Raw genomic sequence first — 17585 nt, 5'->3', positions numbered from 1 at the left:
AGCAATGTAAACACTGTTAAATCGACGTGAACGGTGTTTCAATGTAGCTGAAAGATAAAATTTAGCTTTCAAAATTTTCCTATGCTCCTCATAAAGAAAAGTCCAGCGTTCGCAAAAGCAAAATAGAATAGTTCAACAATCAAACAGAATAGTTGAACATTGCCCACACTCCAGGTATCCCCAAAGCTACAGAAATTATAAAAATGCTTCTCTAGCTCCATTTTTTACAAAAATTTTACAGGTCATAAGTTTAAAAAGGGTGAGGGGCGGGGGGAGGCTTAATCGGTATTTAAGAAACACTGACTCATCGAATTAAGATTCAAGTGCAGTTTGATGCAGGAGATGCTCCCACCCATTAGTTTCCAAGTGAAACAGCTATAAAGGAAGCAAAATGGATATTTAAAGTATGTTGATTGGTGTGCTAAAGTGAAAAAGGACAGGCCAGAGGTCTTCCAGGCACTGGGTGGGATAATTGCTACCCCTCCTCCATCCATCCATATTATTCCATCTCATGGACAAACAATTGCCATCCCAGGCCAAATTCAATACCTTCTCCAGAAGAAAGCAACTAAATGCTGACGGGTGGGGGTCCGGGGTTCCTGCCATTAAATAAAATGGCTAAAGAAATCAAATGTTTTCTCCAGAACAAGATGCACTCAAACTCTCCACGGTTGCAAGGACCCAAGTCCCCGAGGAGGTCTGGGAGGGTGACGAGGAAAAATGGGGCGGGGGGGGGGGGGGGGGTTAGTTAGTAATCAAAATCAGTGAGGTGCTTACTCGTTGTCAGAAGTCGCCGTCTCCTCGCTCATCTTTCCCTCACCGCGATCCGATCTGGAGATGGAGGAGCAACAGCAGGCAGAGGAGCAGCAGCAGCACTGAGGGGCAGGAGGCAGCGGCGGCCGGGGGGGCGCGGGGGCAGCGGCTCAGGGGCCTCACCATGGTGGATGCCTCACCCGGAATGGTGCCCCCCCAGCCGGGAACCCCGGCCACCCCCGCAGGGGGGTGGCGGCGACAACCTCCACCGTGGCGACCCCAGCCTCTTCCCCCGCCTCAGCGTCCAGCCAAAGGATCCGAGGAGGCCGGGGAGGGTGGGAGCCAAGCAAAAAAGGAAGGGGGGGCTGCGAAGGTGGACTGGAGACCGTCTCCTCGGGCCACGGGTGGCGCGCGGCGGGGTCCGGCCAGGAAGGAGCAGGCAGGCGGGCTGAGAACCCAGGAGCAGAGGCGGCGCTTCCCTCAGGGATGCGGCGAGAAGGAAGCAAGGATCCGCTTGGTGGGGGCCAGCGGGGGGGTGCCGAGGCCAGGCTCCGGGCGGCGGCGACGCGGTCCTGCCGGAGCCCACCCCACCATCTCCCGCCTCGCCGCCGGCTGCCCGCTCAGCCCCGGGCGGCGATCGGGCCGGTCCTTCCGGACGAGCAGAAGCGGGCGAGGGGCCTCACGGCGGCGGATTCCTCCAGACACGCTCCGGCCGGGGCGACTCCAGAAGGGGGAGGAGGGGGCGGCGGGGCGCGTGTGAGGCAGGGGCGGGCGAACGTATCGTCCTCACCCGGGTCGGAGAAGAGCGGCACGCCCGAGGGGCAGGGTCCCGAGAAGAGGCGGGAGAGCGAGGAGACCGGCCGCGGGTGCCCCACCAGACGGTGCCCACCAGCAGCTCCGCGGGCCAGCTCCTCACGCTCGCCAGAGGGGAGCCGCGAGGGGGGCGGCGGAAGCGCTCACGCCGCCCGCTCCTTCCGCCGCCGCCGCTGCCCGAACCGGGGGCGCCCGCGGGAGAAGGAGGCGAAGTAGTCCCTGGCGATTTCTGCAGGCCGCCGGCTTCCCTGAGGGCCAGAGCGGGTACGGGGCGGGGTTGCCGCGCGGGGTGCCCGGACTGAGAGGGCGTGTAGGTAGGAGGACTAAAAGCTGCGACCTCCGGGCGAATCACTGCAACTCGAAGTCGTGTGCAGCATAGCAAGTTTCAGGAAAGTAGTTCCTCCTCCCTTCATTTCCCAAATCGTTGTCGAGCCACCGAGCTGGGAGAGGAGGAGGGAGGCGGAGGGATACGCAGGCACCGTGCTCGTGTGCGTGCGCGCGCTCCAAACTCTTGGCACGCCGCGAAAGGGGGCGGGGGTGGGAGCTGCACGGGGAGCCGCTCGGGAGGTTGCATTGTTGCGGCGTGCAGCTCCCCGTTACTTGCTTTGGAATATCCTGGTTGTTTGAACAGAAAAGCTAGAGTGACAGTGTGCTCCCGGAGAAAACTGGAGGCCTCTCTGTTCTGCTATGTGTTTGTGTGTGTGTGTGTGTGTTTTCCTTGCAAAGAATGGAACTGGCATGAGTTCATCTTTAGTTGGTGGGGGTTGGAGAGAGGGACTGTACAAAGAGAGCTCCGCCTGCTGTCCCTCTGGTTGCACTGCTGCAGTCTCCTAGCTGCATGCCCAGAGTGTGTGTGTATGAGAGAGAAAGAGCGAGAAGAGAAAGAGTTTTAGTATCTTGGATTCTTACTGCGCAAGGGGGTATGCTGCGCGGGGCATTCATCTCTGAAAGCTAGACTGGTTGTTAATGGAGAACGACTCCCATTGAAGCCCTGGGTAGGCGTGTTACAAGAATCTGGCGCAGCCAGAAGCACAGGAAATAACTCCCGCTGCGAGTGAGGTTGCATAACTATAGCGCAGAAGATGCCTCTGTGGCACGCACGAACTGCTCTAAACGGAGGCGGAACGATTATTTAATAGGCAGCTGTCACGTTTGCATTGTTAGAGGGCAGTGTGTGCATTCAGCTCAAAAGGTTTTTGCACAGAAACCTGCTGGGGTTGCGGGCTGGAGTCGACGTCTGCGGGACCGGAGGACTCAGAGTTCCTGTCTCTGCAAATTCTATTATCCCTCCTCTACCTAGAAAGCCAGCCTGTACGTGATCTGGCCTGGGGGACTGAGTCCCAGGTGTCTGACGCATCTCCCTAGATATCAGTCTAGCTCTGTATGCAGTGCTCGTCTGTCATTCTTAGGTTTGTGCGACCTGAGAATGAAGGTCGTTGCTCCTGCCACCTTGAAGGGTAGGACAGTTCCTGAGGAAGAAGAAAGTGGGAGAACTCCTCAACAAACCAGCACTCCTCTTGCTTTCTCCAGAAAGTGTCACGGTCGCTGTTCTCAGGAGCCCCACACCAGCCTACTAACAGTGTTTTGGACGTTGTTATTTTAGTGACAAAGTCGTGTCCGACTCTTTGCGACCCCATGGGCTGTAATCCACCAGACTCCTCTGTCCATGGGATTTCCCAGGCAAGAAGAATACTGAAGTGGGTTGCCATTTCCTTCTCCAGAGGAACTTCTGACTCAGGGATGGAATCCCAATCTCCTGTCGTGGCAGGCGGGCTCTTTACTGCTGAGCCACCAGGGAAGCCTGTTTGGACATAGTAGGTGTTTAATAAACGTTTGGGGGAATAAAGGAGTAGAGTCAGTCTGCCCAGAAAACTACCCTATTGATTTCTAAGGTTTCTTTATGTAACTCTTGCTTCTTTCTCAGAGCAAGGAACGGGCTGTGTTGATTACAGGAAGAGATAAGGGGATCCTCCATAGTCAGAGGTTACCTCTGTTACCTCTGAACCTGCGTTTTTGGTCTTGTTTCTGCAAAGAACTTGTAACTGCTGGTATTGGTACTACCCTGCTCTCCTTCCAGTGCCACTGCTCACCACTTTGGCAGCTCCGATTTTAATCAAGTCCCATCAATTTTAATTTGTGTTCTAGACAGTTTGTGTTCCAGGCAAGTTCCTTAAACTCTGTGCCTGTGTCAATCGGGCTAATAGTACCTAATTCCTAGAGTAGCTGTACCGATTAATGAGGTGATAATATACAGAAAGCACTTAGAACAGACTTAGAACTCAGTAAGTCTCACTCTTACCATGATTTTGTAAAACAGAGAGAATAATAAACTCCACGACAAGGTGGTAGCAATTGCTCTGAAAGTTCATTGTAAAGTGTTCAGTAGCCAGTTGATTCCTATAACAGAAAACCATCGGTTTTCTTCCATGTACCACGCTTTGCTAGACACATGGCCTGGTCCCTAATAAGCCATCAATAAATCATAGCTCTTGGGGTTATTATGGGTGAGTACAAGAAAAGTTGGATCACTTGCAAAGGCCTCCTTTTCTTTTGAAGAAGATTAGTGTCTGTTTGAGGTTCAAGTCCATCAGGCAATGTATCAGTTACAGGTTTTAAGAAAAGATATGTAAACCATCTTGGCTGTCATGTGCAAGGCACTGTGCTGGCCACTTATACACATGTTCCTTACCTAAGGGGCAAGATATGATTACCAGCTTGAATTAATGCTTTCCAAATTGTTCTCAATAGCATAACCAAGACACAGTCACCAATCTGGTCCCTGCTTTTAGAGTTTCCCAGGTCTATCTCAGGACACTTTAGTGCCCTTCTTTAATGGGTACATTTGTAACTCTCTCTTCTCAACCAGTTATTGAAGATCTTACCAACTTTAAAAGAAAAATTGTCTTTATAATAGCCAGAGCTCTGAGTCTTCTACCCTGAAAACATCAAAAATGGTCCCACAATGAGGTTCAGAGCCCAGAGGTCTTCTAGTCTGACTGACTATCAGCAACTGCCCTGGTCTATCCCAGTGTTAGGACCTCAAGAGGTACTAGACATATAACTACAAAATGCATTGTGTGAGACCTTGTTTGGATCCTGATTTAAACAAATATTTTCAAATTTGAGAATGAGGAAGTGGAGACTGATGGTTATAGAGAATTGGTGTTGTGCTTGTGCTTTTTACATCCTTATCTTCCAGAAATATGTACAGATGAAATGATGTGATATCTGAGATTGGCTTCAGGATAAGCCAATGGGGTGAAGAGTGGAGAGAAGTATTCAGGTGTTTAAAAGAAACAAGATTGGTTACTCTGTACTGTTTTATATGTTTGAAAGTTTCCATCATAAGTTTTTTAAGTTCACTGCAAGCACTGCTTTAATGCAGATTCCTAGGCCCCCACTTCAGAGACTGTGATCAGCAGATTGGCAGTGGGCCAAAGAAATCTGCTATTTCAGAAGCATTCCAGGTGCCTGGTCCTTCTTAGCTCTTCGCTGTCTTCTCCCGCTTTCCTTACAACTACTTGTGTCTCCCCATCTCTGAACACATTGCTTACTGAGAGTTCATTCCAGAGAACACAAAACAGGGTAGTCCAAGGCATATCACAGGCTGAAGCATATATTGATCAAGGCTGGAGGGCTGGTTCAACAGGGAAGGTGGATCCAATAAGATGTGACAAGCCACATGAGAAGATAAATATAGACTGCAATTTCACCTCAGTCCCAACTCCATTCAGATGGTATAGGTTCCAGAGAACACTAGTCAAGAAGGATTCTGTGGCCAAGTCAAGGGTCAGCAGGGCAGGGGACATATGTTTGCTCGGCTGTGTTTGCTCAGGTGGATCTTTGGAAAGAGGCCAGTCACAATAGCTGGTGCTCACAGGTGGTTTTCAGGACCGTTGTCCTCGGTGTAGGAATCAACCACAGCCACTTACCCTGTTGTGTGTGCTAAGTCCCTCAGTTGTGGCCGACTCTTTGTGACCAGAGATGATTAATTATCGAAAGCATCCATGAACCAACAGCACAATTGCCGACTGATTGCCAGTATAGAGCATCATCAAAGTACAAGTGGGTTTTGGGTTCTGAGCAGGTGTCAGACCAGGGTTCACAAGCACAGGAAAAGTGTCCTGTTCTCGTGGAGGCACTGATAGATGGCAGGTAGCACTCCAAGGCTTTCTCCCTCTTTCCAGACCACTTGATCCATAGTGATTATCTTTCTTATGTACTCAGAATTTGTTTTCACAAGTTCTTTTTTTTTTCCTTCACTGTTTTATACTTGTATTGATAACCACCTCCCCTTTCCTAATCAACTTTTTTGACTTCAGGTTTATTTTAAAGGCTTGAAGGCAGAGGCTGCATTTCATGTTTTTTGGCATTCTCTTTAGCAGTGATTTTCAGTAATGGAGGCTTTTCAAATATCATGCAAAGGCCTTATGCTTGTATAAAGATGAAGCTGTATTGACTGACACTGCGATGGAAATCAGGAGTCCCTCTGGCTTCCTATTGTGACTTCAACACTACTGCACTTCAGCGTTTCACACACACTGTCCCTTACACTAATAAGCTCTCAGCAGGTATTTGTATTTTTGGAAAGCCAAAAGGAGACAGCTATGCCAACATTTTAAGTTCTAATGGTACATAAAATATATGTACACATTGCCATTTCTAAAATTACTCTTAACATTACTTCTTAGCAGTTATTAAAATTTTGTATTTTAAAACTGTAGTTAATATGTACCTAGATCAAAGGGAACTCTTTCTTCATGCTGTACTTTGTTTAATGAATAATTTTTTTTTAAGTGTAACCAGTCTCTTGGCTAATGAGCTTGGCCTCTCAGTGGAATTACTAAATGGTAACCATGTTTCTAAATAGTTTCCTTGCCTCTGGCATGAGTCTGTTTCTCCATCACTAGGGTTTCCATGTTCTTCCAAACTAATACAAAGTATAAAGAATAAGTATGCTATTTTATTTTTCTCCCAAAGGACTGCAATTGTTGGTCTGGTAGTATCCGGTAAGTGTGAAATCAGTTTACATGTAATGCTATAACTGCCTTTTACAGGAAGTTTCCACGAGATTACAAGCAGTACAAGGGAAATGAGCAGTCTGTGATTTCCTTTCTTTTCAGTATAATCTTAGCAGGGAGGATGCTTACCAGGCCCCATGCTACTAAATAAAGCACTCCTCCCTTAAACCATCATTCTCCCAAATGGCTTTGGAATGCTCATTCCTTGAAGGTTATATCCCATTTCAACAAAAATGAAGGATTGAAATATCCATTACATAACATTTCCAAGGCCACGTGCATGCGACACAAGTTCAATACGACAAAAGAATCTGGGCAGTTCCTTGAATCCTGTTTTAAATATGGCATATCACTTCCCTTTTAGTGAGTAATAAATAATTAGCCATTGCATAGAATTTTAAAACTTACAAGGCTCTTCAGGAAGTTGCTTTCCTAACACTCTTATCCACTAGGCATTTTATCAACTCCAATTTACAGGGAGAATTAGTACTGAAGATCAGAGAGGTTAGGTGACTTGCCAAAGGCCATACATTAGCAAGAATGTAGCTAGAGGTGAAACTCAAATTTTCTCCTTTGAAAGCCTGTGTGTGTGTGTGTGTCTGTATTATGTTATTATAAAACATAATATTATATTATATCAATGTTATGTTATTATCAAAGACAGGATCCTTCATGGGATACTCTTTCTATTTCAAGTTAGTATTCCTATAGAAGATGACTTGGTAGGAGACCTCTGCTTTTGATAAAAGGAGGACTGAATTCCCTGGCTGTTCTTAGCTGAGTCAGGCAGATGTATTCCTTTATACTATCAGTTTTCTGAATGTGATCTGAACACTTCTGGGGTCTCTTTTGCAGATTGGTAGCTAATTCTCCAGTACTCTTGCCTGGAAAATCCCATGGATGGAGGAGCCTGGTGGGCTGCAGTCCATGGGGTCGCGAAGAGTCGGACACGACTGAGGAACTTCACTTTCACTTTTCACTTTCATGCATTGGAGGAGGAAATGGCAACCCACTCCAGTGTTCTTGCCTGGAGAATCCCAGGGACAGGATCCTGGTGGGCTGCCGTCTATGGGGTCGCACAGAGTCGGACACAACTGACGTGACTTAGCAGTAGCAGCAGCAGCTAATTCTAGGGAGAAGGCAATGGCACCCCACTCCAGTACTCTTGCCTGGAAAATCCCATGGACGGAGGAGCCTGGTAGGCTGCAGTCCATGGGGTCGCGAAGAGTCGGACACGACTGAGTGACTTCCCTTTCACTTTTCACTTTCCTGCATTGGAGAAGGAAATGGCAACCCACTCCAGTGTTCTTGCCTGGAGAATCCCAGGGATGGGGGAGCCTGGTGGGCTTCCGTCTATTGGGTCGCACAGAGTCGGATACAACTGAAGCGACTTAGCAGCAGCAGCAGCAGCTTATTCTAGAGCCTTGATAGGAAAACTGCTTCCATCTGAAGGCAAAAACATCTGATTGTCTTTTGGTGATGCCAGCAGCTTCAATGATTATGGAAGCTACTAGCTACATTGAGTCAGTGATGCCATCCAACAATTTTATCCCCTGTCATCACCTTCTCCCTCAATGGACATGAGTTTGGGCTCACTCTGGGATATAGTGAAGGACAGGGAAGCCTGGTATGCTGCAGTCCAAAGAATCAGATACGACGGAGTGACTGAACAACAGCATCTAGCCACTTGTGGCTGTTTCCATTTAAATTAATGAAATTCAGTAAGATTAAAAATTTACTTCTCAGTTATACTAGCTTTATTTCAAGTGCTCAATAGCCACAGATGGTTAGTGGCTACCAATTGGACAGTTCAGATATAGAACATTTCTTTCATCACAGAAAGTTCTTTGGGGGCACTTGAACATGCAGATGTGTAGCTGTAAACAACACAGTTATCTTCTCAATAAGGTAGACATTTAACAATAATTATGTTCTCAAATGTTATCTTTGGTTTGAACCGGGGCACTGTATTCCCTCTTTGATCTTAAATATGTTTTCAGTGCCCTCAACTAAGGGTTAAAGAGAGGATAATTTCATAATTAAAGTCTTTGATAAACCCACTGAAGCTCTCTATATTGGGAAGCACTAATTCCTTCATCTGTTTCTTTTATAAAAATGCTTTAAATACCCTTATTTAATACCAGATACATCCTTGCCACTCAAAGCAGCATAGCTCCACCTGGGAACTCATTAGAAATGTAGACTTTTGGGGCTCCACCCCAGCCCTGCTGAATTCCAGTCTGCATTTTAACAAGATCCCCCAGTATTCACCTGCACACTGAAGCTTAAGTCCTGCTATAGATTTCTTTCTAAAAATGGTCCTTCCTAACCTTGAATAGAGCTGTTGTTCTTCAGACTTTTGTATAAAAGTCAAATATTCCCCCCATTATTTTCAACCCTTTTACCTGGTCCCCCAAAGAGGGTTTTTGTTCTTGATTCCTTTCAGCCTCTTCCTTCTGGTCTGGGATTTAGACCACTCAGCGCCTTATCTCTGCTTCTCTCTGGATTAAGCCTACCATGAATTCTGAGCTCTTCGCAGTGCTGGGAATCTGTGATAGAGGAACATGCCCTTGAGAGCTGCTCTTTTCCTTCTCCATCCTTGTTTCCTTCTTCTCTCAAATCTTCCTATTTTCCTAAAAAACATTCTTTTTTTTCAACTCTCTGCTTCTTAGCTGAAGTTTCCCTTCTCTTCTCACTCTGCAACATTGCACTTTAATTGGGATTTGTCACACTTTACTAGGCATGTGTGAACCCTGGTAGTTTTACACAACCCACTCAGGGAGTCTTAAAACTTTGTAATTTGTCCTAACTTCTCCTTGCTCTACTATAATGTCAGAGCAAACTTAAGATTCTATGTTTACATGTAACAGTGGCCCTTCCAGCCCCCCACCTGTGTTGGCAGTGTGCCTCTGTGTGTGTGTGTGTGCACATATATAATATATAGTTTAATAGTTATGATTCATAGACTGTAGAAGGTTAGGTGATAGTGACAGAAGGAAAGCTATAGATGAAATGTCAGTATTAGAGGGAAAAGATAGTATTTTTATTATCTGCTTTGTGTAATATCTTATGTTCTCTAAATACTTCCTTTTGGTTTTCCATGTCTTCCTAGATATATTTGTGAGGAATTTGGAGAGCAATAAAAACGTCATTGCAATGGTCTACATAAGAAAATAGGGTACTGGTCAGGGGCTAGAGAGAAGAGAATGGATACGAATATTGGGTTGGCCAAAAAGTTCATTGCAGTTTTCCCATAACAGCATTCAAAAACCCTAACGAACATTTTAGCCCAAACTGATACCTGTAAGAAACAGAATATTCAAGATTACTTTAAGTTCTGGGAGTGAATTTTTTTTTTTTTTCATAAAATTGCATTCTAACTAGGGAGACATGGAAAATCAAAAGGAAGCATCTAGAAAATACAAGAGAAAATGTTATATGAGAAAATGTCATGGCAGGTAATAAAAATGCTGTTGTTTACCTCTCATGACACTAGCCTTATTAGCATCCACAAATTTGTCCGTTTTGGAATCCTATGATAATACCTTTAGTATCTTTGATAAAATCTAGAGTATACACCATATTGAAAAATGCTGTGTTTAAAAGTCATTAGATGCTGAAAACTTCGGTTGCAGTGATATCTGCCCAGTCCTTACATCACTAGAGAGAGATGCTTTCATTTTCCATAAGATTTAAAATCCTAAAAAGACACTGACTTTCGTTCATACTAGAGAATGCCACCCTCAGCTCTAATGCTGTTTATCAGGAAGCCCTAAAACACTTCACACCCTTATTATCTTCTGGGTCTTAGCCAATCTTTGTTTATTTCAAGTTTCCTTCCTTTGTTGGATCATCCCAGTCTTCCTTCTGGGTGCCCTGCCAAGCTGTGCCAAGTACTTTGAACAGTCTCTCTTTAGTAACTTATTGTCCTGGTTTATTTTAAGTATATCCCCTGATAGTTTTCATAGAGCTTTTTAGAGTTGATTTGGTAAAATAAAATTGTTTTCTACAATCCTACATTATTTGATCTAGTCTACATGAAAGAAATATAGTTATTCTTGATAGTCTCATGACATTATTAACTCTGTATATCTATTTAATATCTATATTTAGTTATCCATCATTTCCAAGTTTGTATGAAACCTCAATATTCATAAGTATCAAATTACTTTTGTATAATAACATGTGGGCTGTCTGATAGGTGTTTATCAAATATTTTACATGGTGTTAGTAATTTATTGCTCCAAAAGGACAAGTTTTAATTTATATTTTAAATTTTTATCTCTGGAGCGCCTATCCAGTCAAATGTATAAATGACATTAGAGGTTGTGTCAAGCTTTCATTCAGATTCACAAATTCTATTTATGTGTAATTCCAGTTTATTTTATACTTCTCATATATCTACATGTCAAATTTCCTTGGCAATCACTTGAAATGTAATTCATTTAATTCTAACAATAATCATTTCTTGATTTTTTTATTCTTTTTCTTCGCCTTCACTTCTAATATTGATCTTCTTTTATAAAACCAAAAGTACTCAGTAAGGGATAGAGAGAGACACTTCAGAATACCTGTCATCAAAATTCATTACAGAGTGGTGTTAAGTCCACCTCTCAAAAAGTAATCCATCTTTGATAAGTGCACAAAAGATATCTATATTAGAAGTATTAATTAATTGATCAATTAATTTATATACCAGGCAAAGTACTAGAGATGAAATTAAAGCAGTCCTTGACTTCAAAGAATTCATGTCTGGTGAAGATAAGATGTAAGTTAGTAAATCACCATGGTGAGTGCTGTAAGAGTTATGAACAAAGTGCTACAGGAACAACTGGTTTTTCTTTACTTAAAATAGAGAACTCACAGTAGGTGAGTATTTAGGGGAGAAAAATCAGTTTTCTCCTTTTGTGTAGGGAAAAGCAATTCTTCCCTTCTGTGTTTCTCTTCTATGTGTCTCTGTTACTTTTACACAGATCACTTCACTTTTAATATTGTGGTTTTCCCCCCACACAAATGATACAAGCTTCACGTCCTACAATTTAACTCAGTTCTGCCACCATCTGCCTGAAGGTAGCATCAGATTTCCCAGGTGAAGGCCTCAGCCCCATAACACTTCCCCCTCAACTGCATATGTCAGTTGCAAGCCCTATAGATGGGAGATTCCAAAGGGCCACTCATCAGGTTTAAGTTGCTAGAGCGGCTCTCCGAATTAAGGAAATATTTACTCATAGCAGTTTATCATGGGCTTCCCTGGTGGCTCAGATGGTAAAGAATCCGTCTGCAATGCAGGAGATGGAAGAGAAGCAGGTATGATCCCTGGGTCACAAGATCCCCTGGAGAAGAAATGGTTATCCACTCCAGTCTTCTTGCCTCGAGATTTCCATGGACAGAGGAGCCTGGCAGGCTACAGTCCATAGGATTGCAAAGAGTCGCACATGACTGAGCTACTAAGCACAACAGATTACTATAAAAAGATATGATAAAGGATACAGAAGAATATCTAGATAGAAGGGATATGTAGAGCAAGGTATAGGGAAAGGGGTGGAGATTCCATGTGTTCACCAAACCAGAAACTCTCTGAACTCCCTACTATTGGGATTTTATGGAGGCTTTCTCACATAGGCATGATCAATATTTAAGTCAGTTTCTACCTTCTTCCCCTCTCCAGAAGATAGAGGATGGGGCCAAAAATTCCAAGCTTCTAATCATGACTTGTCCCTGATTCAGGAACTATCTAGGAACCTACTGAGAGTCACCTTATTAGAATAAAAGATGCTCCCAAAGCTTTTATCACATAGGAATTTACAAAAGTTTTAGGAAGTCTGTGTCAGGGACAGAGGCCAAAGACAAACGCTGGAACAAGAGATCATTCTAGGGTTCTTATTATTTAGGAAATTACAAGGGTTTTAGAGCTCTGTGCTAGGAACCAAGGACAGAGACCAATATATATCTAATCTATGTAGATCTGTCTGTCTGTCTATCCATCTATCATGTTTTTTTACCTATTTATGTCACATTGAGTTACTATAAAACATTATTTTGAAACATAAGCAAGAACAATGAAATGAAAAACCATTCCCCAAAATGTCTTTCAGTTCAGTTCAGTTCAGTTGCTCAGTCGTGTCCGACTCTTTGCGACCCCATGAATCACAGCACGCCAGGCCTCCCTGTCCATCACCATCTCCCGGAGTTCACTCAGACTCACGTCCATCGAGTCCGTGATGCCATCCAGCCATCTCATCCTCTGTCGTCCCCTTCTCCTCCTGCCCCCAATCTCTCCCAGCATCAGAGTCTTTTCCAATGAGTCAACTCTTCGCATGAGGTATCCAGAGTACTGGAGCTTCAGCTTTAGCATCATTCCCTCCAAAGAAATCCCAGGGTTGATCTCCTTCAGAATGGACTGGTTGGATCTCCTTGCAGTCCAAGGGACTCTCAAGAGTCTTCTCCAACACCACAGGTCAAATGCATCAATTCTTCGGTGCTCAGCCTTCTTCACAGTCCGACTCTCACATCCATACATGACCACAGGAAAAACCATAGCCTTGACTAGGCGGACCTTAGTCAGCAAAGTAATGTCTCTGCTTTTGAATATACTATCTAGGTTGGTCATAACTTTTCTTCCAAGGAGTAACTGTCTTTTAATTTCATGGCTGCGGTCATGATCTGCAGTGATTTACATGTGTTCAAGGAGAATGTGAAAAGGAAAAAAAAAATACTAATGTATTTTATTTGTAAAATTTCTACCTTCAAAGGGACAATTGGAGCTAAGAGAGAATTGATACATGTTTGGTTCTTTTTTTATATGACAGCAAGGTCAATGCTGAAGATGAAGCCCCCAGAGGATAAAGCTCTTACAGTCACTCCCCAAATTTCAGCCTATTTAAATATTTTACCCATTTCACTGATACCTACCTTCACTTTCCCTGGAGCATGTTTGTTGGATACCACCCCGTGACCTAATGGGTATTTATGTAGCTGGCTTGTTTGTTTTCAATGATGTTTTCTGGCAGTTATTTATTGTTTAGGTCCTTTTGGTTTATTTCAGCAATCTACTAAATATTCCAAGAAAATGATCTTTTACATAATATACTTTGTTTTGATTCCCAACTCAAGAACTGTCTGTGTCTGCTTTTTGTGTACTAAATGCCCAAGGCCACTTCTCATAGTTTTCACTGAGCCTTCCATTTTTTCTCATCTTTTCTGAATGCATGCAATTACTCTATACTGACATTTTTTGTTGTATTTATTTTATTCCAGAATGTTCTTAGATTCCAATATATCACGTTAAGACAACGGGAGCTTTACTTTCTAAGATTTCTTTTATCTTCTCTAAATGTCTAGTATTGTACCCTCAACAGTGTTGACAGAAGTTACTCACTGCCTCTTCAGAATTTGAAGGGAGCTCACGTGAAGCTGGGTGATCATGCACCATGTGCAGTTCAGAGCTGTGCATTTAAACGGTACAAAACAATATCAAAATGAAGAAATCCCAAGACTTAACCAACTACCTCAAGTTAAATATATCAGAGTTGAAAGTTTATGTAGACTTTTCCATATATCATCACAGTAAAAAAATGCAAAGACAAAATACTAAGCTACCTTTTTTGGTTCAGTTTTAAATTAATTAAAACAGGTGCTCTTGTAAAAACTTAGAACTCTAAGTAGTACAAAAGTAAAAGTGAGGACTCCAATCCCACTTACCTAAAGCTAACCATGATTAACAGTTTAGAATATATAATTTCAGGTCCTTTTCTATGTATTTATTGACATACTCATATAATAAAGCAGGTTTTACATATTATTCTACTTCCTTTTTAACATGTCAGTATATTTTCAGCAGTAAGAGTTCATTCCTATAAATGGTTATATGGTATAATGTGAGTATACTATAATTTGTGCTTCTCTGGTGGCTCAGTTGATAAAAAATTCTGCCTGCAGTGCAGAAGACCTGGGTTTGATCCCTGGGTCAGGAAGATCCCGACGGAGAAGGGAATGGCTACCCACTCCAGTATTTTTACCTGTGAAATCCCATGGACAGAGGAGCCTGGCAGGGTACAGTCCATGGTGTCTTGAAGAGTTGGACCCAACTGAGTGACTAACACTTTCACACTATAATTTATGTTTCTCTCTATAAATGGATATCAGTCATAAATTGTTTGCAGATTTTGATTTTTCTCTTAGAAGCAACCCTTTAATAAACACCCTCATACAATTATCTTTTAGCTTAATATTGAAGATTTCTCTTGGATTTAAATTAATGAAATTACAAGGTCAAAGAGAATAAACATTTTAAATAGTGAAAGATAATACCAAATTGTCTTCCAAAAACCGTTACATTTTTTTTAACTTTCTATTTTATGTTGTAATATAGCGAATTAACAATGTTATGCTTGTTTCAGGTGAACAGCAAGGGGACTTAGCCATACATGTATGCATTCTCCCCAAAATCCTCTCCCTTCTAGGCTGCCACATAACACTGAGCAGAGTTTCCCTATGTTATACAGTAGGATCTTACTGGTTATGCATTTTAAATATAGCAGTGTTTACGTGTTGATCCCAAGCTCCCTAACACAGTTCCATCTTTTTAATCAATTATTTTCTCACCAATAGTGTATGAGAGTACCCTTTTCTCTATACTCTCACTGAAAGTGGGTTTTTTTTTTTCAAGTATTGAATTTGTTACAGTATTGCTTCTGTTGTTTGTTCTGGTTTTGGGCCACGAGACAAGTGGGATCTTAGCTATCCAACCGGGGATGGAACCCAGAGCCACTGCACTGGAAGTCCCAACCACTGGACCATCAGGGCGGTCCCTCAAAGTGTTTAGTAACAATCTCTTTTAGTTTTTATCAGTCTAGTACACCCAACATCTTATCTTATTGCTGTTTTATTTTATATTTCCCTAATCATGAGGCTTAATTTTATTCATGTTTCTTCTTCAGTGAATTTCCTAGTCCAACTGTTTCTCATTAATTTCTATATGCCTCAATTTCCTTAGCTGTTCCCCTTTTTAGGTAAATATTGTTGTGAATTAACTGTTATGAAAATCTTCATTTATTAATTATTTTGAATGGGTCACTGTCTTTTCTAAGAAAAATAGACTAAAAAAAAATAGAAGTACAGCTGACTCTTGAACAATGCTGGGGTTAGGGACTCCAACCCATACAGTAGACAATCCACTTATAACTTCACAGTCAGTTCTCATATTGAAAGTTCCACATTTGCAGGTTCAATCAACCTGATTGTGTGGTACTGTAGTACTTCTCATTGAAAAAAAAATCCACTTATAAGTGGATTGACACAGTGCAAACCTGTGGTGTTCAAGATTCAGATAAAGCTCTTCAAATTTTTCTTTCCTGTATCTGATAGTCTATTTTTAATTATGTACTTTTAAACTTTGCTTTATCTCGACTCACACAGCAGCACCATAGATGCTGTATTTCGACTAGCAATAACAATACATATACTTCAAGGAGAACTACATATGTTCCATTAGTATAAAATGCATTTCTGTCCATATTGTTCCCTTCGCACAGTTTCCCCAGCCAAAGATATTAAATAAAATCAGCATTATTTCAAAAGGTATTATGAAACAGATACCTAACTTTCTCCTCTATTGTTGTTCAGTCACTAAATTGTGTCTCACCAGACTCCTCTATACCCCACTATCTCTTGGAGTTTGCTCAAATTCATGTCCACTGAGTCAGTGATACTATGGAACCATCTCATCCTCTAAGTCTTAGAGAAATGCAGATCAAAACCACAACGAGATGCAAATCAAAATCACATCCATCAGAATGGGTGTGTGCATGCTCACTCACTCGTGTCTGACTCTGCAACCCTGTGGATTGTAGCTTGCCAGTCTCCTCTGTTCATGGGATTTTCCAAGCAAGAATACTGAAGTGGGTTGCCATTTCCTACTCCAGGGGACCTCTCTGACCCAGGGATTGAACCCACATCTCCTGCTTGATAGGTGGATTCTTTACCACTGAGCTACCTGGGAAGCTATCCATCATAAAGGCCATCATCTAAAAGCATACAAATAATAAATTCAGAAGAAGGTGTGGAGAAAAAGGAACCATCCTACACTGTTAATGGGAATGTAAATTGATGCAGCCACTATGGAAAGCAGTATGGAGGTTCCTTAAAAAACTAAAAATAGAGCTACCATCTGATCCAGCAATCCCACTCTTGGGCATATACCCCCAAAAGATGAAAACTAATTCAAAAAGATACATGCACCCCATTGTTCATAGAAACATCATTTATAATAGTTAGGACATCCAATCCACGTGCTCATCAACAGGCATTTGGCTTCAGTTCAGTCACTCAGTCGTGTCTGACTCTTTATGACCCCATGAATCGCAGCACGCCAGGCCTCCCTGTCCATCACCAACACCCGGAGTTCACTCAAACTCATGTCCATCGAGTCAGTGATGCCATCCAGCGATCTCATCCTCTGTCGTCCCCTTCTCCTCCTGCCCCCAATCCCTCCCAGCATCAGAGTCTTTTCCAAAAAGTCAACTCTTCGCATGAGGTGGCCAAAGTATTGGAGTTTCAGCTTTAGCATCAGTCCTTCCAATGGACACCCAGAACTGGTCTCCTTTAGAATGGACTGGTAGGATCTCCTTGCAGTCCTAGGGACTCCCAAGAGTCTTCTCCAACACCACAGTTCAAAAGCATCGATCCTTCGGTGCTCAGCTTTCTTCACAGTCCAACTCTCACATCCACACATGACTACTGGAAAAACCATAGCCTTGACTAGATGGACCTTTGTTGGCAAAGTACTGTCTCTGCTTTTGAATATGCTGTCTAGGTTGGTCATAACTTTCCTTCCAAGGAGTAAGCAAAGAGTAAGCTTAATTTCATGGCTGCAGTCACCATCTGCAGTGATTTTGGAGCCCCCAAAAATAAAGTCTGACACTGTTTCCACTGTTTCCCCATCTATTTCCCATAAAGTGATGGGACCAGATGCCATGATCTTTGTTTTCTGAATGTTGA

At 42.9% G+C, this 17585-nt stretch overlaps 1 protein-coding gene across 2 annotated transcripts in view; it reads right to left on the bottom strand.

Moving 5' to 3' along the window:
• SPRED1 (sprouty related EVH1 domain containing 1) overlaps nt 1-810 on the bottom strand; it is a 118525-nt gene extending 117715 nt beyond the window's left edge. For both annotated transcript variants that reach the window (XM_052647075.1, XM_052647076.1), the window contains exon 1: nt 778-810. In XM_052647075.1, coding sequence (XP_052503035.1) covers nt 778-809 — 32 coding nt within the window. In that variant the 5' untranslated portion in view covers nt 810. The remainder of the gene's footprint in view (nt 1-777) is intronic.
• Between the last annotated feature and the right edge of the window lie 16775 nt (nt 811-17585).

This window comes from Budorcas taxicolor, chromosome 10, assembly GCF_023091745.1.
Source record: "Budorcas taxicolor isolate Tak-1 chromosome 10, Takin1.1, whole genome shotgun sequence".
NCBI classification, from domain to species: Eukaryota; Metazoa; Chordata; class Mammalia; order Artiodactyla; family Bovidae; genus Budorcas; species Budorcas taxicolor.
The sequence above is the reverse complement of the archived record's forward strand: the minus strand, read 5'-3'. Positions and strand labels throughout refer to the sequence as shown.